This window comes from Sinocyclocheilus anshuiensis, unplaced genomic scaffold, assembly GCF_001515605.1.
Source record: "Sinocyclocheilus anshuiensis isolate Anshui unplaced genomic scaffold, SAMN03320099.WGS_v1.1 scaffold3070, whole genome shotgun sequence".
Lineage (NCBI taxonomy): Eukaryota > Metazoa > Chordata > Actinopteri > Cypriniformes > Cyprinidae > Sinocyclocheilus > Sinocyclocheilus anshuiensis.
Genome location: NW_015537928.1, coordinates 103,146 through 121,669, shown reverse-complemented (window position 1 = coordinate 121,669; position 18,524 = coordinate 103,146). Strand labels below are relative to the sequence as shown.

Sequence of the window (18,524 nt, the reverse complement as noted above, 5' to 3'; positions counted from 1 at the left end):
CTTTCTCTGTGTGTGTGTGTGTGTGTGTGTGTGTGTGTGTGTGTGTGTGATGCACTCATTAAACACGCTCACTGAGTCTGAGTTTTCTTGCCATCTGAGCACACAAGCTTCCTGCAGACACAAGGTGCCAGTGCAAAAGCAGGCATTTCCTGTGTATGTGTGAGGGAGAGAGACTATGTTCGTCAGGTTTTCAACAGTGTAAGAAGACTAGTTCCAGTTTTTGTTCGTTTAACTCACCTGCTCCCCAGCCTGAGACTCTCCAATGATGAAGCGATCACCAGGACCATCAGCAGCTGAAAAACAGTAAAAAGAGAAAGGTTTACAGTTTTGATTAATGTGATCATAATAGTTATAGTTAAAAATAAGGTTGTTGTATCTGTATGTTGTAGCTCAAAATGAGCAAGTATTAAATAAAAATAATATTTTTTCTTTGTTTAAAATAAAAATAAAAATGAATGACTACTTTTATTTAGAAAGGTTGCATTAAATTGATTAAGATTGACAGTAAAACATTTACAATGTTACAAATGCAAATTTCTTTTTCAAATAAATACTGTTCTTTTTTAACTTTCTATCCATACAAAGAATACTGGAAAAAAATGTCATGGTTTGTGTAAAAATTAGTGCCGTCAAATGATTAATCGCGATTAATCGCATCCAAAATAAAAGTTTTTATTTACATAATATACAGTGCTGTGAAAAGGTGTTTGCCCCCTTCCTGTTTTTTTTATTTTTTGCATATTTGTCACACTTAAAAGATTCAGATCATCAAACAAATTTTAATATTACACAAAGATAATGCAAGTAAATACAAAATGCAGTTTTTAAATGATGATTTATTTTATTAAGGGAAAAAAGCTGTCCAAACCTGCCTGGCCCTACGTGAAAAAGTAATTGCCCCCTAAATCTAATAACTGGTTGTGCCACGCTTTGCAGCAACAACTGCAATCAAGTGTTTGCGATAACTGGCATTTAGTCTTTCACATCGCTGTGGAGGAATTTTGGCCCACTCTTCTTTGCAGAATTGTTTTAATTCAGCCACATTGGAGGGTTTTCGAGCATGAATGGACTGTTCTCAATCGGATTTAAGTCCGGACTTTGATTTGGCCACTCCGAAACCTTAATTTTGTTTTTCTTGAGCCATTCAGCGGTGGACTTGCTGGTGTGTTTGAAATCATCATTTAAAAACTGCATTTTGTATTTACTTGCATTATCTTTGTGTAATATTAAAATTTGTTTGATGATCTGAATCTTTTAAGTGTGACAAATATGCAAAAAATTAAAAAAACATGAAGGGGCAAAAACCTTTTCACAGCACTGTATATGTGTGTACTGTGAATATTTATTATGTATATAGAAAGACATATACATCATATATTTTGAAAATATTTACATATATTTACGTGTATATATTTATATTCATATAAATTATATCATATAAATATATTTAATATATAAACGTAACATTTTTCTTAAATATATACATGCATGTGTGTGTATTTATAAATACAAAATAAATATACACAGTACACACACACATATATTATGTAAACAAAAACTTTTATTTTGGATACGATTAATCGCGATTAATCGTTTGCCAGCACTAGTAAAAAATATTAAGCAGCAAAACTGTTTTCAACATTGATGATAAGAAATGTTTCTTGACCAGCAAATCAGCATATTAGAATGATTTCTGAAGGATCATGTGACACTGAAGACTAATGCAATGGCTGCTGAAAATTCAGCTTTGCCATCACAGGAATACAATTATTATACTTAAATTATACTTGATGTTAAATGTTCTCTAAATGTTTGTGCAAATGTATGTTTATGGGCAGGATATACTGTTATATAATCAGTTATGTGATTTCTCTGCCCTTAAATGCAGAACAAAATTTCCAGGCCGAGCACGGTTTCAGCAAGAACACTGCCTCATTTGGGTGGAAAAAAGTGGTAAACGAGACCATGCAGGTTGAGTAATTTTGCAGTAATGGGTATTCACCTCGAACAGCGTAGCCATCTTTAACTGATGCAGGGAAAGGAGGCAGGTTGTCTTTGGCGTAGACGTCCTGAGCCAGAACTCGACCCATTCCATCTACAAACACAGAAAAAGGACAGGAAAGAAGTCTGATAAACACAATCATCAATACAATAAACAAGTAAACAAGTTAACTTCTGTGTAAAAGTCAAAAAGGGGACATGTGCCAGCAAATGGCTGATGTAAATCAGAGGCCAGCAAAAGCTATATGAGAAAGCAAATGCACTCATGCAGCCATACAACATTAAAAGAGGAATGTAAGAACGAGAGAAGTGAGGGAGGAGATGATGCAGGTGAAGATATCCATTATCTTAACTAACAAAATATCACAAAGAACGTTAATCACATATATTATACAATCAAAAGCTATTTCATGTTCTATGTTTGTAAGGTATCTTAGCATACCGCTAACTAACAAGCCTGCTAACCTTGCATTCAAGTTACTACACAGGAGCAAATGAATACACCATTATGTGTAGAAAAAGATATCACCCATAACAGTGAAATGCTGACACTCTTAAAGAGTGAAATAACATCCCTATTCCTTAAAAATGTGGAAACAAAAATATACTTTTTTTCTAAAACTATTATAGTCTATCGTTTAAAACAAGAATTATTCTTTTTTTTCCGAAGTATTTTTTCTCTTTCCTCTAATTGGGGAATTAGCCATTATATCAGTGAATTATATCACGCTAACCAGCTCTGCCTCAGTAGCAGCTGTTTCTATAGGTCACTATAAGTAAGCTGTCCTCCATATTGTAAAATTCTGCAACCGTGGTTATATGCATGTAGGCCTACTGTATGTGTCAGGATTGGACCTGTTTTGTCATGTGTGTCAGTTCCTGTTTTGCCTTATTTGGTCATGTTCCTGTCCTCGTTTTGTTTGATTAGGTTCCATTGATGTCACCTGTGTTCCCCAATCATCCCCTGTATAAAAGTCCTAGTCTGTTCAGTTTGTGTTTGTCAGGTCTACTTGTTGTCTACGTGTGTTGGCTCAAGCTCCTATTGTGGATTATCCTCTGTGTTTCCTTGATTAAAGACTGTTCTCATTTACTTGTGCCTCCAGCGTGTTCCCTCAACGGCGTAACGTGACAGTATGAATATCTATATCTGCAATAGATTTCGGCAGGCGATTTTGCTAAAATAACACAACACAAAAGCATTAGCTAACACGACGCTTAAAAGTTACCATATTGAAACACAAAACAAAACATAAAAAACACAAAACAACATTCTCACTTGTCAAAGATTATCCTATTTTCTTTTGGAATTTAAATCTTAGTGGTTTTTACAACTAGAGGCTTTGCAGAAAACTAATTTGAAGCTCCTAACTTTGCATACAGTAGCCATTTAGCTGGCTAGCTTAGCATACTGCTAACTGACAAACCTGCTAACCTTGTATACATGCAAGTTACTACACATTGGCACAAGTTACTACAAAATTATTTGCTTTGTGCTATGTAGCTAGCACTGCTACAAAAAGACAACCCATAAAAAAGATCTTATAATTTTGATCTAAAGGAATATCTTTGATTATCTGTTTTGTTTATCAAAAGTTATTTTCATTATCTAGAAGATCCAATCCGTTTTGAACAATGCAGTATGTCCAGGAATGTATTTATATTATTTATAAAGAGCATACGTCAGTGGTCGAATTTTTAACATTTCATTTCATACATTCATATGAAAGAGTAGGAATTTGCATATAGTCTAAATAAAGGGGTAGGAAAGGTGGATAAGAGTGTGCCCTGAAACACAGATGTGCCATTTCCTCTGAGCACCAAACACACAGTGTAACGTGAACAGACACTTACACTCGCACACAAAGCCTGAGATCTCTTGGGGGAGCAACAAGCGCCCTCCCACACATGAAAAGAAGAAGAGAAAAGAGAGATGACAGACAGAGAGAGAAATAGGGAAAGGAATAAAGAATCAGGGAGAGCCAGAAGGAAAGCGAGAGAGAGAATAAATAGAGACAGAAAAGGAAAAGAACGAGAGAGTGCAAAGGCGCTCTTGTAGAGATAAAGCATGCAAACGAGAGAGAGAGAACGAGCTGATGCTAATGAGGCCTCTCCTCGGTTGGAGGCTGATTAGAAAATACTTATTTCTCTAAAACAGCACATCTGACGAGGCTCTAAATATAGCGTGTGTCTGGATTGGGAGATCAAACAGATGGGTACGGTGTTATCTACACACAGAGATGAGTACACAAGCATGCATCACAGAGCGCTGACAACCCAGTCACCGTGAAACTGCAACGATTCCCTGCAGCTACAATACAACACGCCCAGATCTACTCAACACAGCCGAGCACAGGCCCGTAAAGAGACCACGTGTAAGACTGAAGTCCATACCAAATGTTGTCGTCTGAAATGATCGCTAAAACAGGGCCCCTAAAACTAATTTTAAAGGTGATGTAATCTTTACGTTACCTAGCACTCGATTCATTTTAAACTTATAAAATTGAAAGGTAAAATAAACAAACATATTGGGGAAAAAACGTATTATTATAAAATGTATTATATGTATTATAAAAAGAACAAAAAAAAATATGAATGTGAAAAAATAATATGAGAACTGGATAAGTTTTTAGGGAAAAAAATATGTAAATGTTTCCAGATTTTAACCACACTACAAAAAAATATTTTAAAATGATTTACAATTTTTTTTAATATTGTTTATAAATCTTTTTTACAGGGACAGAACTGTTTTGAAATTGGCCATCATATCTGCCAATTATATGCTACCTATTCATCAAAGAATCCTGAAAAAATATATACCACAGTTTTTACAAAAATATTAAGCAGCACAAATGTTTTCATGTTGATATTAATAAGAAATTATTCTTGATCACTAAATCAGAATATTAGAATGATTACTGAAGGATCTGAAGACTGGAGTAATGGCTGCTAGAAATTCATGTTACCATCGTAAGAATAAATCATTTTAAATTATTTTACAATAGAAATTTTACATTACAATAATATTTTACAGTATTGCAGATTTTACTGTATTTTGATCAAATAAATTTAGCCTCGAGGAGCATAAGAGACTTCTATCAAAAACTTTTGAATGGTAATTAATTTAAACAGCATTATCCGCAAACCTACAGTATTGGTTATTGGTAATTTATATTGGTGCATCGGAAATTCTTACTTGTACATCAACATCCAGCAGAACAGACCGTTCCACCTCAGCATACTCTAAATGGCCAATCTTCTCCAAGGCTGAGACCATTTATACATTTTAAATTTATTTTATTAACCGAGGTGACAGAGAGAGGTTTTAAAACAGACAGCCGCTCATAACTTACACCCAGCTTGTTGTATGAAAAACGCATTTCGAAAATTTATGAGTGACATTACTTGGCTGGGTGAGGATATTTCCTCTATTTACGCTGATCTGGACCTGCCTTCCTTGTGCTCGCACTGAGCTGAAAATCCATCATTTTTATCTGTCAGGAAACAGTGACGCTCTACACATGGTTACTGATAGATTAAAGGCACAATGTTTGAGGTGCTGGTGGGTTTTGTGAAAAGAGGTGATGTCGGAAAAGCTTGCGTATTGAATGTTTGCTTTAAGTTGGGAGTTTTTGTTGGTTTTTGTACGCTAGCTCACTGACATCTCTAACCATTGCGTCATGCACCACGATTGATGAGTTCACTGGCTTCCATAGCAGCAGTCATGGGCAAATGATCTGGAACGCAAAATGACAACAAAGCTCTTCCAAACTAGGCCATTCTCCATAGATAAACCAAATGGATACAGCCAAACATGGAACATGATTATGTTCTTTGACTATTAATGTCAACCATGACATGTTCAAATCAGTGGAACAAGCTCAAGGAAAACAAAAGATTCCAGTGAATCACTTCTCTTATAAGCTGAATCCCAATTCGACATACTATCCGTAATAGTTTGTCGCATAAAAATATATATATGTATATGTCAAAAGATACTCAAATGGCATACTATATCTAATTGGATGGATCAATGAATGCAATGCAAGTGGATTTGTTAGCGATGGTTCACTGACGCAATATCAAGATGCAATTTTCGTCACAATTTTGTACCCGCCTACAATCGACGGCTAAATTTTTTCAACTTTTCGTACTTGACTTTGCATACAAGTATGCAAACTGCGATTCAGCCATACTTATATCAGTCCTTGACATGAGGTTCTTTTTCCACCCTCTTGTCAATGGCTGCAAACAACTCTCAATCCTGCTGGTCTGGAGGTGAAATGGCGCTGTGGCATGGATGAGTATTCCGCACATTACTGGGGCCGGATGAGCATCGGGCATGCTCGAAGATGTGCGCCGGACATGAAGGTGCTGGGTAATGGTGCACACTGACCTGTGTAATATTTTGGGGTGTGGGCAGCACTGACCAGGGCTCTCCTCTCTGCCTTTGCTTCGGCGCCAGTGCAGAGAGGAATTTTCCGCCAACTTGAGCCACTCTGGCGCCAGATGCCTTTTCGTGCTGGGGGGGTCAAGTCACCTGCATTGGGCCCTGCCAGATGCATTGGGCACATTTAACTACTACATGGGCAATCCCGCTATCCCCCACCACATGGACCGAAATTAACGCCCAGCTCACAGCCTGCATCTTGGTGGCACAATTCACGTCCACATGCAAGGGTGGCTGCCCTGTGTTAGTCATGGCCATGAAAAACCAAAGAGGAGCCATCAAAAAGAATAGCATGGGCTGTGTCAGAGTGCCGACTATAAAGTAAATAAAAAACTATGGGATGTAATTTAGCCCGTGGTACTGGACTGCTCCTGATGTTCATGTGGATTGAGCAACTACAGTATGAGTAAGTGAAAATCTTCCAGAGCTTTTCCCGAAATTCAGAAAGAAGGCCTTTAAGGTTGGATTCGTGTGGAAACTGACCACAGGATGTCTTCGGATGATCACAATGGCATCAAAGCTTCAGAGAACTCAGCGAGTTAAAAAAACAACAGAAGATGGCCGGATGAAACGAGCGACAAGATTAAAGCTAGAAAGATGGAAAGACGATGGGGTGAAAGAAACAACGAACAGATGTGTGACAGATGAGGAGCTACAGGCATGGAAGAGGAAAAAAGCAAAAGCTGAAAGCCTGCAAAGCAAAGAGCTTGGTGACTATATGCCTTCAACACTAACTGGCCTATATATACCACAGTCCAACAGCCAATTAAAACTCATTTTGGTACCATCAGAAGGACAGTATTTCATGTTAAAAGGATAGTTCACAATCATTCACTCATCCTTGTGCCTTTCAAAACCCATATGACGTTCCTTCCGTGTAGAACAAAAGGAGTTATTCATGATAGCATGTGTCTTATATGTCCCTATATCAGGATATTCTTCACCATGTTCTTCACAAGTAGTCATATGGAGTATTTTTATGGTGTTTTATGGCTTTTTTTTTTTTTGGTATGGAAAGGAGCGGCGAGAAGGAAGAAAGAAAGTCATATGGATTTGTGACAACATAAGGGTGAATAAATGATGACAGTAATGCTGATTTTTGGGTGAATTATCCCTTTAAGGCCCATTCTCAAGTTGTCTGAATGAGTCTGCATTTTTAATACTAAAAACATGCATGATTCAACTCTGTGAACTCCTCCATTCAGAGTATCAAATACTGTATTGCAATGATTTCTTTTTTGTTTTTCATTTTTTAATTCTGCTACTTATTAATTTTTACTGGATGCTGTACACATTTTAAGGCAATCTGTCTTTTTTTTCAGAGAAAAACATAAATAGTTTTCATAGCATGATTTTTAAATGTAATACATTAATACTGATTTTGTTCATGTTTGATTGTAGAGGACTCATTACAGCAACTAAAGTTATTCAGCCATGAACAGAATCTTGTTAATATTGTTGTTTGATTAATATTAATGACAGCTGCAGGTCTATTAGGCTGAATTTACATTACAAGTCCTAATGCACAGATCCCATATTTTGACATATCTTAATTTTGTTCCAGCTGTTCGCATTCACCAATAACTTGCCAAGATCAAGCTTTTAAAAATATTTTATAAAAACTGCTTTGATTACATTTAACATTTATCATCAAGTACCTCTGACATCCCTAGTTTGTGAATATTTTTGTTCATGTGGTTTACCTTGGTGCAAACAGGTCATTGGTCTAGTTTAGGTTGGTATGAGCAAACAAGGGTCTTACCTCTGTAGTTGATGATTTCGTTACCCAGGACAGGAGTCATCTCCAGCACAGTGATGAAGGCCTTGTCCATAGAAGTGAGGGGAAATGGGGACATGCGGTGTCTCCGAGCTACCTTGGTGATATCCACTGCACTGTGACCTGAGACAAAAGAGTGAGAATTTAAACGCGCTCTTAAGCACACACGCACAATCATCCCGATAATGCACAATCGGTCACCCACTTGCTCTCAGGATGTTCTCCTTGCTGCTGCATCGTGACTGCACCTACAGATATAGAGAGAGAGACAGAATGAGAGGGAATGAGGAAGAGAGAGAGAAAGGAATTGGGAAAAGAAAGACAAAAAGACATGAGTTAGAGCACAAAAGGAGCCCCATCCTCTGTCCAGGAGAGTTAACATTCCACTGACAGGATTCATAAAGATCAGGATGATCATCTACACATTCAGACAAAACAACCAAAAGAAACTAGCTTGAAAACAAACAAACTGAAAACAACATTTTCAGTCCTACTGCTATTATTATCATTATCATCATGATCTTGACAAAATGCTAGCAATCTGGAAAGCGTTGTGTCATGGTAGCATTCTAGCATCCAAATCAACCCGATTCCAGATATAACAGACATTAAAATCAACATGAAACATTTTAATGCTGTAATGTGATGTATCTCAGAATGAATATTCATTTTTTTTTTTAAATGTAGGCGTTTCATATCGAAATAGTGTTCCTCACAAAACGATATTGTTTAGCTTGTGAAAACTTGGAATACCACTTTTATAGTGTTTTTTTTAATGTAGTTTAAAACTTGCTTTTATCCATCATGAATTGACTGTATCATGAAAAGTGAGTATTATATACAGTGTTTCCCCAAGGTTTATGGCTTGGGGGTCGGGGGGTCCGTTTAAATTTGTCTGGACTCCTTTTTAATGGTTAAATTACATTTTATTAATCAAAAAGCATGTCTAATTAATTGAAATCATGAAACTTAAACAATTTAACGTCAATTTATTAAAAGTTTAACACAAATTACATGTTTAGGGCCCTATGAAATGTTTTATTTTTTCTAACCTTATGTTTTATTGTTACCAAATTCTGTGTTGTGTATTTACATTTTTTTAAGGCATAAAACATTCATTTAATTTATCTTTTAATTTACTCAAATGAAACGGTCAAATGCTCATGAAGTGACTCTCAGAGCAGTTCTGGAGATGTTGTTCCTGTATTTATGTCCTCATTAGACGTTAATATCACCGGAAGCTTCAAGCGCGCTTCAGTACGAGTAGTAAACGCGTGTCTGCGCCATTCATTAACACAGAGAGTGGGAGTGGGAGTGTGCTCACTTGTGTGCGCGCGCACATTTGTGTGTGTGTGCGCATCGGGGCGGAAGTCCGCTATGTGTGATACAGAGAGCGCGTGTAGCGTGGAGACAAAAATTACATGCCGTCGTGTAAATAAGATAAATAACATAAGGCTATTTAATTGTATGATTATTCCTTAAAAATAAGGTTTTAATTTTAGTAGTAGCCTATTACATTCTACTGAACAATAGTAATAGCCTATATATTTTTTTGCCGCAATGCCTTCAAATTAAACCGAAATGTTATTTTGATGGGTTGCCGTGAATACCTTGTTTTACTCAAATGACACGAGCATTAGTTTGTTTAATAAAAGAACAAGGTATATACCTGTTCTATAGGAAAGGTAACTTTAAATGACTTCTGTTGTGATCTGGCGCTATAGAGAAAATAAAATGTAATAAAATTAACTTGACCTTTGGGGGGGGGGTATACTGTTTATGTACACTGATATACAAAAATGGGGTTTCTGTCTGCTTTTTGACTAAAACTTGGAGGTCAAAGGTCAAGTTTAGCCTCGAAAGCATCTCGACACCCAATGCTTTCCTTTTCTGTAGATTTTATGGCCTTTCCACATAATGTTATAATTTATATGAAAGTGACTCCATTTGCTGTTTCTGCATGTTCCTGCTCTTATTGAGAACTTATTCTGAATGTTTGTATTCTTAGTAAAGAAACATTAACCGTAAAAAGTTTGGGGTCAGTTTGTTTTTTTATGTTTTAAAAGCAATAATATTGTGAAATATTGATCCTTCAGAAATCATTCTAATATGCTGATTTGCTGTTCAAGAAACATTTCTGATTGTTATCAATGTTGAAAAAGTGCTGCTTCATATTTTGGAAACTTTTTCATAAGTGGAAACTTTTTTTTTTTTTTTTTTTTTTTCAGATTTATTTGATATTGTTGATGTAATCTTATTGAAGTTTCTTTATCTACAACAGTAACCTAAAACAATGTCAAAATAGACATCAGGATAAATCAGTTCAGAGGAAAAAAAAATAATAATTAATTATTATTATTTTATTTTTAAAGAATTAGATGCCTATAATATTATTTAAAAAAATATTGACAATTCTGATTTCATGTTGACTTTAACAGCTAGAAGCTCCATATTATGGAACACAATTCAAGCACTCCCTCCCATCCAGTTTCATTTTGACCCCTTTTAAGCTGAATTTCTTTCCAAATGAGCCATATATGTTTTAAGATAATAATAATAATAATAGTAAATTTGATTATACATTCAGCTGTAACTGTGGAATCTACCAATACAAAGTATCATAAAGTATGGAGTTCCCTTAGGCCAAGAGTAATGGTATGAGAGGGCAATCAAATTCCATGCAAAAATACACATTGACTTGAGGCTATAGTGACAGAAGTTTATAGATATTAAGTCTTTGATTTACTGCATGAAAGCGTTAAAAACAGCCCTTTATGTGTCCTTCGTGCTGAGACGCAATGCCCCTGGCCTATAGGGGGAGACACACAAGCAAGTCCCAAATCCTTTCTACTCACGATCCAGTTACAACAGACTAGCACCAACACGACAAATCAATGATCGACACAGAGCAAAGAAAGACAGAGAGTTAGGAAAGGACAGGAAGAGGAAGAAAACGATTAGGCGCAGCTCACATACAGCAAACAGCAATAAAACACTGCATCTAAATGGAGGTAAAACTTAAAAGGAACAGAAAAACAGATCTAAGAAACAGAACTCAATGTCCACAAGAGACTCCAACACACCAAACGGCTAATAAAACAAAGAGAGCATTAGAAAGAGCGACGTCTACAGACAAGATAATGAGAGAGAAGGAAAGAAACAGAGACGAGCAGAGAGAAGAAGAGAGAAGAAGAGTGTAAAGCAAGGAGTTTGGACTCCTGACGCAAAGCAGAGTTTGCGGATGGAAGCAGCTCCTTTTTTTTGCGTGGGTTGGGAATAGTTACTCGCAAGTCGAAGGTCCTATGGTTCCTGCGATCATCTTTGAGCCCCTCCAGCCTAGAGTGGAGCTTTGGCAATGAACAGAAACAAAAGGGTTTACAACAGACAGAGCAAAGGAGAAGCTTTGGGAGACCAAAAAAAGAAAACCAAATGAGTTTTAAAGGCTTTCTGAGACAGCGCACGCTCGGTTTACACACAACAAGCTGAGATGACAACGAATGAGCACTGAGAGGTGAAGAGAGATCTGACTGGACGTCATTCGGTCCTGATGCTAATGTTTAGTGGGGCGTTATGCCGGCCAGCCAGGAAGGTAGCACAGGTTAGCGAGGAAGAGGGGTGCGGTGAGGCACAATGTCACTCGGCACAGTTAGCGAAATCACACGCCACATACTGCACTTCGGTTCCAGTGAGATTTTAGAAGACACCGAAAAAAGACAGTGTTGGTGATACTGAGTGTCAGTGTGCTAATGGCCACCAGAGCAGGGCAGAGTTTGTGTTACATTATTGCATTTGAAGTCTGAGGGGACTGAATGAGAGTATGTGCACACTTGGAATGAATGAATATCGCGCGCCACATACTGCACTTCTGTTCCAGTGAGGTTTTAGAATACACCGGAAAAAAAACTGAGTATCATTGTGCTAATGGCCACCAGAGCAGGGCAGAGTTTGTATGTTACATTATTGCAGTTGAGGTCTGAAGGGACTGAATGAACTGCACACGTGGAATGGACATATGGGTAAATGAATGAATGAATGACAAAGAAACCTTATGGACAGATACACTTTCAAATATCAGGGTTACCATACCAATTATTCTTAATTTAATGCCGTAGAAACATTTATCTAATAATGGCATAATGTGAGTTTCAGTTAGCTGCACTTGTTTTCTTTCTTTAAACTGTACTACTGAATGCATTCAAACAAAATGTTGAAATACAATCATGTAAAAATGTAAGACAATGTATAACTCAAGATACATTTAATTTATTGAAAGCCCTGTATATATTTTATGTATAATAACACATTATGATCATTTTTTATTTGATTAAAAGATATTATTTAAATCCATCCAGATTATTTAAACCATAGACCTATAGGTTTATCATAGTAAATGAATGAATGATGAAGAAAACAAAAAAAATTACTGCTAAAATGCATATTAAAATATCAGGCAATAAATATTAATAATTTAAGACAATTAATGCATTTACCTAATTGTACTTTAAAGCTGTTTCAGTTTTACTTGTTTCCATAAGAAAAGCAATGAGTGCATTAAAACGCAAATGTACTATTTAAATAAAGTAAAATAAAATAAAACAGAGGCGATCCAAAAATTTTAGGTTATTCATGTTAACTAAAAAATGCCATAAGATTAACCATGATTAAATTGAATCTAAAAATAGTCCTGTTTATATATTTTGATTATAATAATGGTGATTCGAGAGAATCATAGATTTAGATTTACCGTAGAAAATAAATAAATAATAATGAAAACATAAAAACTGCTGCTAAAAGGCATATTAAAATATCAGGCCATAGCCCATGTTTTAGATACTGTTTTAAAACTCTTTCAATCAGTTTAATTTGTTTTCTTTCCTTACGAAAAGGAATGAATACAGTAAAACTGAACACACTTTATTAAAATAAAATAAAATAAACCTTGTTTTATCTTAAAAACCCAGCATTGCATGTAACCAAAAAAAAAAGACCATTGTCATTAGATTTAACACAACAACACAAACACGCAGATCTAAGACTGGTAGTGTGCTGTTAACCAGCCATTTTTTTACCCAGTCTTGTAAGTACAGGCAAGGAAAATTGTATATCCTTGGCACTTTTTATTCTTCCCCTCCTCCTATTTGTACAACTAACCTCCTTTCATCAAACAACAGACAGAATGAGCTCAGAGTGGAGATGAGAGGTAACCAGTGATCACAGGAGGGGTTGAAGGAATGGACGGAGGCAATGAAAGCAATGCAGAGACGTCAGGTCTCTTTAAATCAGAGCCGGACCAAAGAACTCAGTGGACTGAAAACACACGCTCACAAACAGACACGTCCTCACACACACAAGAGGTGGGGAACCATGTGTCAGCATACAGGCAGATGAGAGTTAATCCCTGACCACTGAAATGCAGATGGAGTAATTGGGGAACAGCAATGGGGAATGAATTATTAACAAGTGAGTGTCAGGCCCAATAAGAGGAACTCCGCTCTGTGATTAACCAATCAGAAATGATAGATAAGACAGTATGGGAACTAACAGCTGTAATACTGGCAAGCCATTTTATTAGCTCAGAAAGAGGGATGAAGAGAAAAAGTGAGAAAGTGGGGGAAAGAGAGGCTCTTTTCCAAAACCTAGTTACCAAAACCAAGTCACTTTCAACACGAAGCTGCTCCAAAAGGCAGCTGAATGATTATAAAGATGGAACAATCATATTAGTTAATTAAAATAATTAATTGCAAATTTTGTAGATAACGTGATTAATATCAAATGTTGAACTTGCTTAAATCTGAAATTTATTATATTAAGTTAAAATGTATATTAAAATATCATGAGATGTTTTAAATATTAAGATTAATTAAATATTCATATTTTATTTAATACAAATAATTCACTAACCTCCCTGTACAATGAGCATTTCCCCCAAGGAAAGTAATGAATGCAGTAAAACTGAATGCATTAAAGTAAAGTAAAGTAAACCTTGTTTAAATAAAAAAACAGTAGTATATTAGTATCATTAAGTTAATATACATATCATTTTTTTTTTTTTGGAGTCTCTAGTTTTTAAGGAAAAAAAACATGAAACTAAATAAAAATGTAAATATTGTATTACATTAAATTACATTATATTATATTATATAAGCTTTATGGGTTCACTGTTTTTAAGGAAAGAAAACACAAAACTTTACATATAAAATTAGCTTAAAGAGTTTAATAATTATGTTGCCTTCTAAAATAACTTAATTTGGCCAAACTGTAAGAAGAAATAATGCGGCAATCACAAAATGTACTGCCACAAATTCTTTGGGGAGAAGTCCATTCAAGATTGCTGAAAAGTCAAGAAAAATGTTGATTCTAAATATATTTAATACCAAAAGGTATTGATAAAAATTTTATCTAATCAAAAAATTAGATTTGTGTCGAAGCGCTAAGAAGTTAGTCTCTTCTGTAGTTGACAGCTAGACAACAAGGCAGCCGACTAGGTTTTGGAACAGAGCTAGAGAGAGAGACAGAGATTGTTTAAGACAAGAAGATAAAGCTATAACAAAACAAACTGCCCTGATGCTACATCAGTAGGCAGTGGGCCGCGTGCAACACTCTGAGGGAAGACTTTAGTGCATGTTTATATGTGTGATTGGCTGAGTGTTGATTTATGTGAAGATTAATCTGTTTACCTGGTCCAAGGTAGAGTACCTTGACTTGAGCGTGATGACCTCATCCAGGTGAGCCCTGAACTCTCTCCGTGAGGCCTGGAGGAAGCCACAGGACAGTAACTCACCTGATACAGCCTTCCCCATCAACAAATACACACACACACACTTCACAATATACACAGTCACAAACACACACTCTAAGGATCATCTAACACTGAAATGAAAAATATGAAGGGGAATCAAGCAAAGCCATAACAGCAAAATAATCCCACTACTACTACGCAACCAAAGAGGAGCAAAGCAGCTGCAGCGTGTCTCTGTGTGTTACGCTGACCTTTCACCTGATTTCCAAGAACAAAAGAGGCTTCCGTGGATAATGAGCACTTGGGATTGTATTAAAGCTCATTTCTATAACCCCTCCAACTTTATGAAACTGGAAGTGTTGCAAAAAAGTACCATTTTATGAGAAATAAATGTCTTGAGGAACAAGAGTGTGTTAGGTGCTCATTAAAGCTGCTGTAAGCAATTTAGCCATCATGCTAACTCCCTTCAAACACTCGTTCCAAAAACCCGCCCCTCCAAGTGTGAATCTGATCAAACCTTTCAAGAACAGGTCTTGATTTCACTCAAAAATTTAAAAATACATATATAAATACAAAAAATGTAATTACCCCAATGTAAAAAAAATCAAATTTTCGTTACCGTAATTTGAAAAATGATGATGTATAATTTAAATGGTATTATATTATCTATAAAAGTTGTAAAATGAACAGTATTTATGAATCATGATAGCATTTGTTAGCTATATGAAATAAATTTAAAAAACTAATGTTTTAAAGACTATTACAATAATGAGAATCAACTTTTAGAATAATAGGAAATAATAATAATAACTTATTATAATATTAGAGTTTTAATTAATTTTAATATCATTATAATTTATAATGATAAAATATGTATTATTATAATTAATATTAATATTATTCACACTATTTCTATTTGATTTTGGGATGATGCAGTATTTCAAAATATTGCTTACAGCAGCTTTAAATGGTTACATCAATTATGAAAAATACTGCACATATGATGTTATGCATTGATCAAATTAATGATTCTGTGTCACTTAATCCTTATTTAGGACAGAAAAGTTTAGAATTCATGAGAAACTAATGAAAGGACACACAAAACAAACTACAAGGCGTTTTTGGGGTTAAATAAATGAACCGATGAGACAGACTTGCTTTACAGGGATGAGTTGTGCACATGTGAGGTGTGTGAGCAATGATTGGCCGAGTCTCTGAGAGGGGCGTGGTTAGTCGCAGGGTGATGGACGGCGTCTTGTAAAACATGCTGTACCTCTGTGACACTATAAGTGGATGAACAGGAGGTGAGCCGGGCCTGGTGCAGGGAGAGAGGGAACAGGGAAGAGGAGGGTTAACACTGCAGCTACAAGCAAGGGAAATACATACAAACAGCATTCCCGTCATTACAGCGGATCACGGCCAAGTGTTGGCCAAAACAGGGAGAGAACACATTCAGGACACCAGGACGCAGCAACCCCACTGCCAGTTTGACAGGACACAACTGTACAAGTTTGTCAAGACCTCCAGAGAGCGTCTCAACAAACAGAAACATGCAACAAATTATTTACAGTGATCGCTCACTCCAAAAAATCTAAATGCTGTCATTATTTACTCAACTGCATGTCATTCCAAACTTGTATGACTTTCTTTCTTCTGTGAAAGACAAGAGGAGAAATGTTGAAGAATGTGTTGGCTACTCTTTTCCATATTATGAAAGAGAATGAGCAGTTTGTGGAGCTGCAAAATGACCAGAAAAAAAAAAACAACAAAACAAAACATTACAATGGGGTCCGAGACATGGCCAAAAAAAAGCCATGGCATTGAATTAAGAATTTGTTTCCACGACTAGACCACATTAATTTTCTGAAGGCCATGTGCAGTGTTTCGAACAAAAAAAATAAAAAAATAGACACGTTTTCATTTGATAATGAAGGTGGAGTGGAGGGTAAGGTTTTCAGTAAATAACAACACTTTTGGTCTAAACGTTGTTTTAGAAGATTTGGAACATAACACAAATCATACGGACCACTTAAATGATACTTTTACTATGCTTTTGGTCATTTTACAGCTTGACAACCCAGATCCCAATTTATTTACTATCAATTTACCACATGGAAAATGGGCAGTACATTCTGCAGCATTTCTCCTGTTGTGGCACACTGAAAGAAGAAAGTCATGTGGGTTTTAAACAATATGAGAGTGAATAAATGATGGCAAAATTTTTTCTTTTTATATGAACTATCCCTTTAACACCTACATTTATACTTTTCATTTGTAAGTTGCTTTGGATAAAAGCGTCTGCTAAATGACTAAATGTAAATGTAATGGAAATGGAAATAGGACAAACAATGGAAATGGATTTTCCTTGTTTAATCTACTCCACTGACAGCTTCCTCCCTCCATTTAGAGCAACTAAACTGCTATAAAAGGTGATTCAGAAATCACCATGGTTATGACATCACAACCATGAGCACATTAACATATGCCAACGTTTACATATCAACGCCCATTCAGTATTCTGCAACTCAGCCCTCTCTGATGAACAACAGTGTGAATTAGGCTGGTCTTTCTCACATACAGTTAGCTATTCATAACACAATTCAAATAATTAACTCTTTTAATATTTATTACAGTAACAAAAACAGCCTGTTTAATCGCAATTGTTTTTGATGCAATAACATTGACTTACACTGTAAGTAAACTTTCAGTGTAAGATTGCATACAACATTAGAATATGGCCGCTTTAATAGACTGCTAATGTAGCTATATGTGTCAGAACCTGTTTACGTGTGTATAAACGTATAAACGTGGTTTATACTAACAGAACCTAAAGAATGACCATACAGGATGGACTGATGTGTGAATATGAAGATCTGAAACCATATAAATGGAAACACACAACTGGACAAACACATTTTGAAATAAACAGAACTGGTCGAGACTATAATACACCACTATTTGTCCTTGCTGTCTTGCACAAGCCTTTAACCTCTCACACACACACACACACACACACACACACACATTAATGAAAAAATTAAATGCAGAGGCACTGCCAGATACAATATGTATCTCTTCCACAACTGTCACACAGCTGTCAGATACAATGACAGGGCTGTGTAGTAATCGCCACTGTTCTCCCCTTCACCTGATCTTCAATCTCCTCTCCATTCATCAATCGAACAGAAAGAGGAGGAGGGGGTGGAGTGGGCTCAGGGGCAAAGGGTCATTGGACTGTCAATGTCCATTTATTGCACTTCCAGACAGAGTAAGCCTGGGTATGTCCCTCAAACCAACATGCAATCTAAACATGTCTGCAGTATGTATATACCTTGAAGTGCTTGCTTTCTGTTAAACCAGTATCCCAGTGGTAGCATATTTAAAAATTTCTGGGTGACACTTTTTCTTTCTGATTATTCATAAAGAAGGTCTGCCCTGTTTACACTTATGGCGCTTTTCCACTGCATGGTACGGCACGGTACGGCTCGGTACGGTTCACTTTTGGGGGGTTTTCCACTGGGTACAGTGTACCTGGTACCTGGTACTTTTTTTAGTACCAC

The 18,524-nt window shown here is 36.2% G+C and overlaps 1 protein-coding gene across 5 annotated transcripts in view; it reads right to left on the bottom strand.

Annotated features, from left to right (window-relative positions):
* LOC107657705 (gephyrin) overlaps positions 1–18,524 on the bottom strand; it is a 97,972-nt gene that overhangs the window by 14,093 nt on the left and 65,355 nt on the right. For 3 of the 5 annotated variants that reach the window (XM_016445917.1, XM_016445928.1, XM_016445934.1), the window contains 7 exons: positions 16,238–16,279; positions 14,903–14,977; positions 11,510–11,572; positions 8,431–8,473; positions 8,211–8,348; positions 2,003–2,095; positions 238–293 (listed from right to left, as the gene is read on the bottom strand). In XM_016445917.1, the coding sequence (XP_016301403.1) occupies positions 238–293; positions 2,003–2,095; positions 8,211–8,348; positions 8,431–8,473; positions 11,510–11,572; positions 14,903–14,977; positions 16,238–16,279 (510 nt within the window). The remainder of the gene's footprint in view (positions 1–237; positions 294–2,002; positions 2,096–8,210; positions 8,349–8,430; positions 8,474–11,509; positions 11,573–14,902; positions 14,978–16,237; positions 16,280–18,524) is intronic. The other 2 variants (XM_016445940.1, XM_016445948.1) reach the window with 1 other exon arrangement.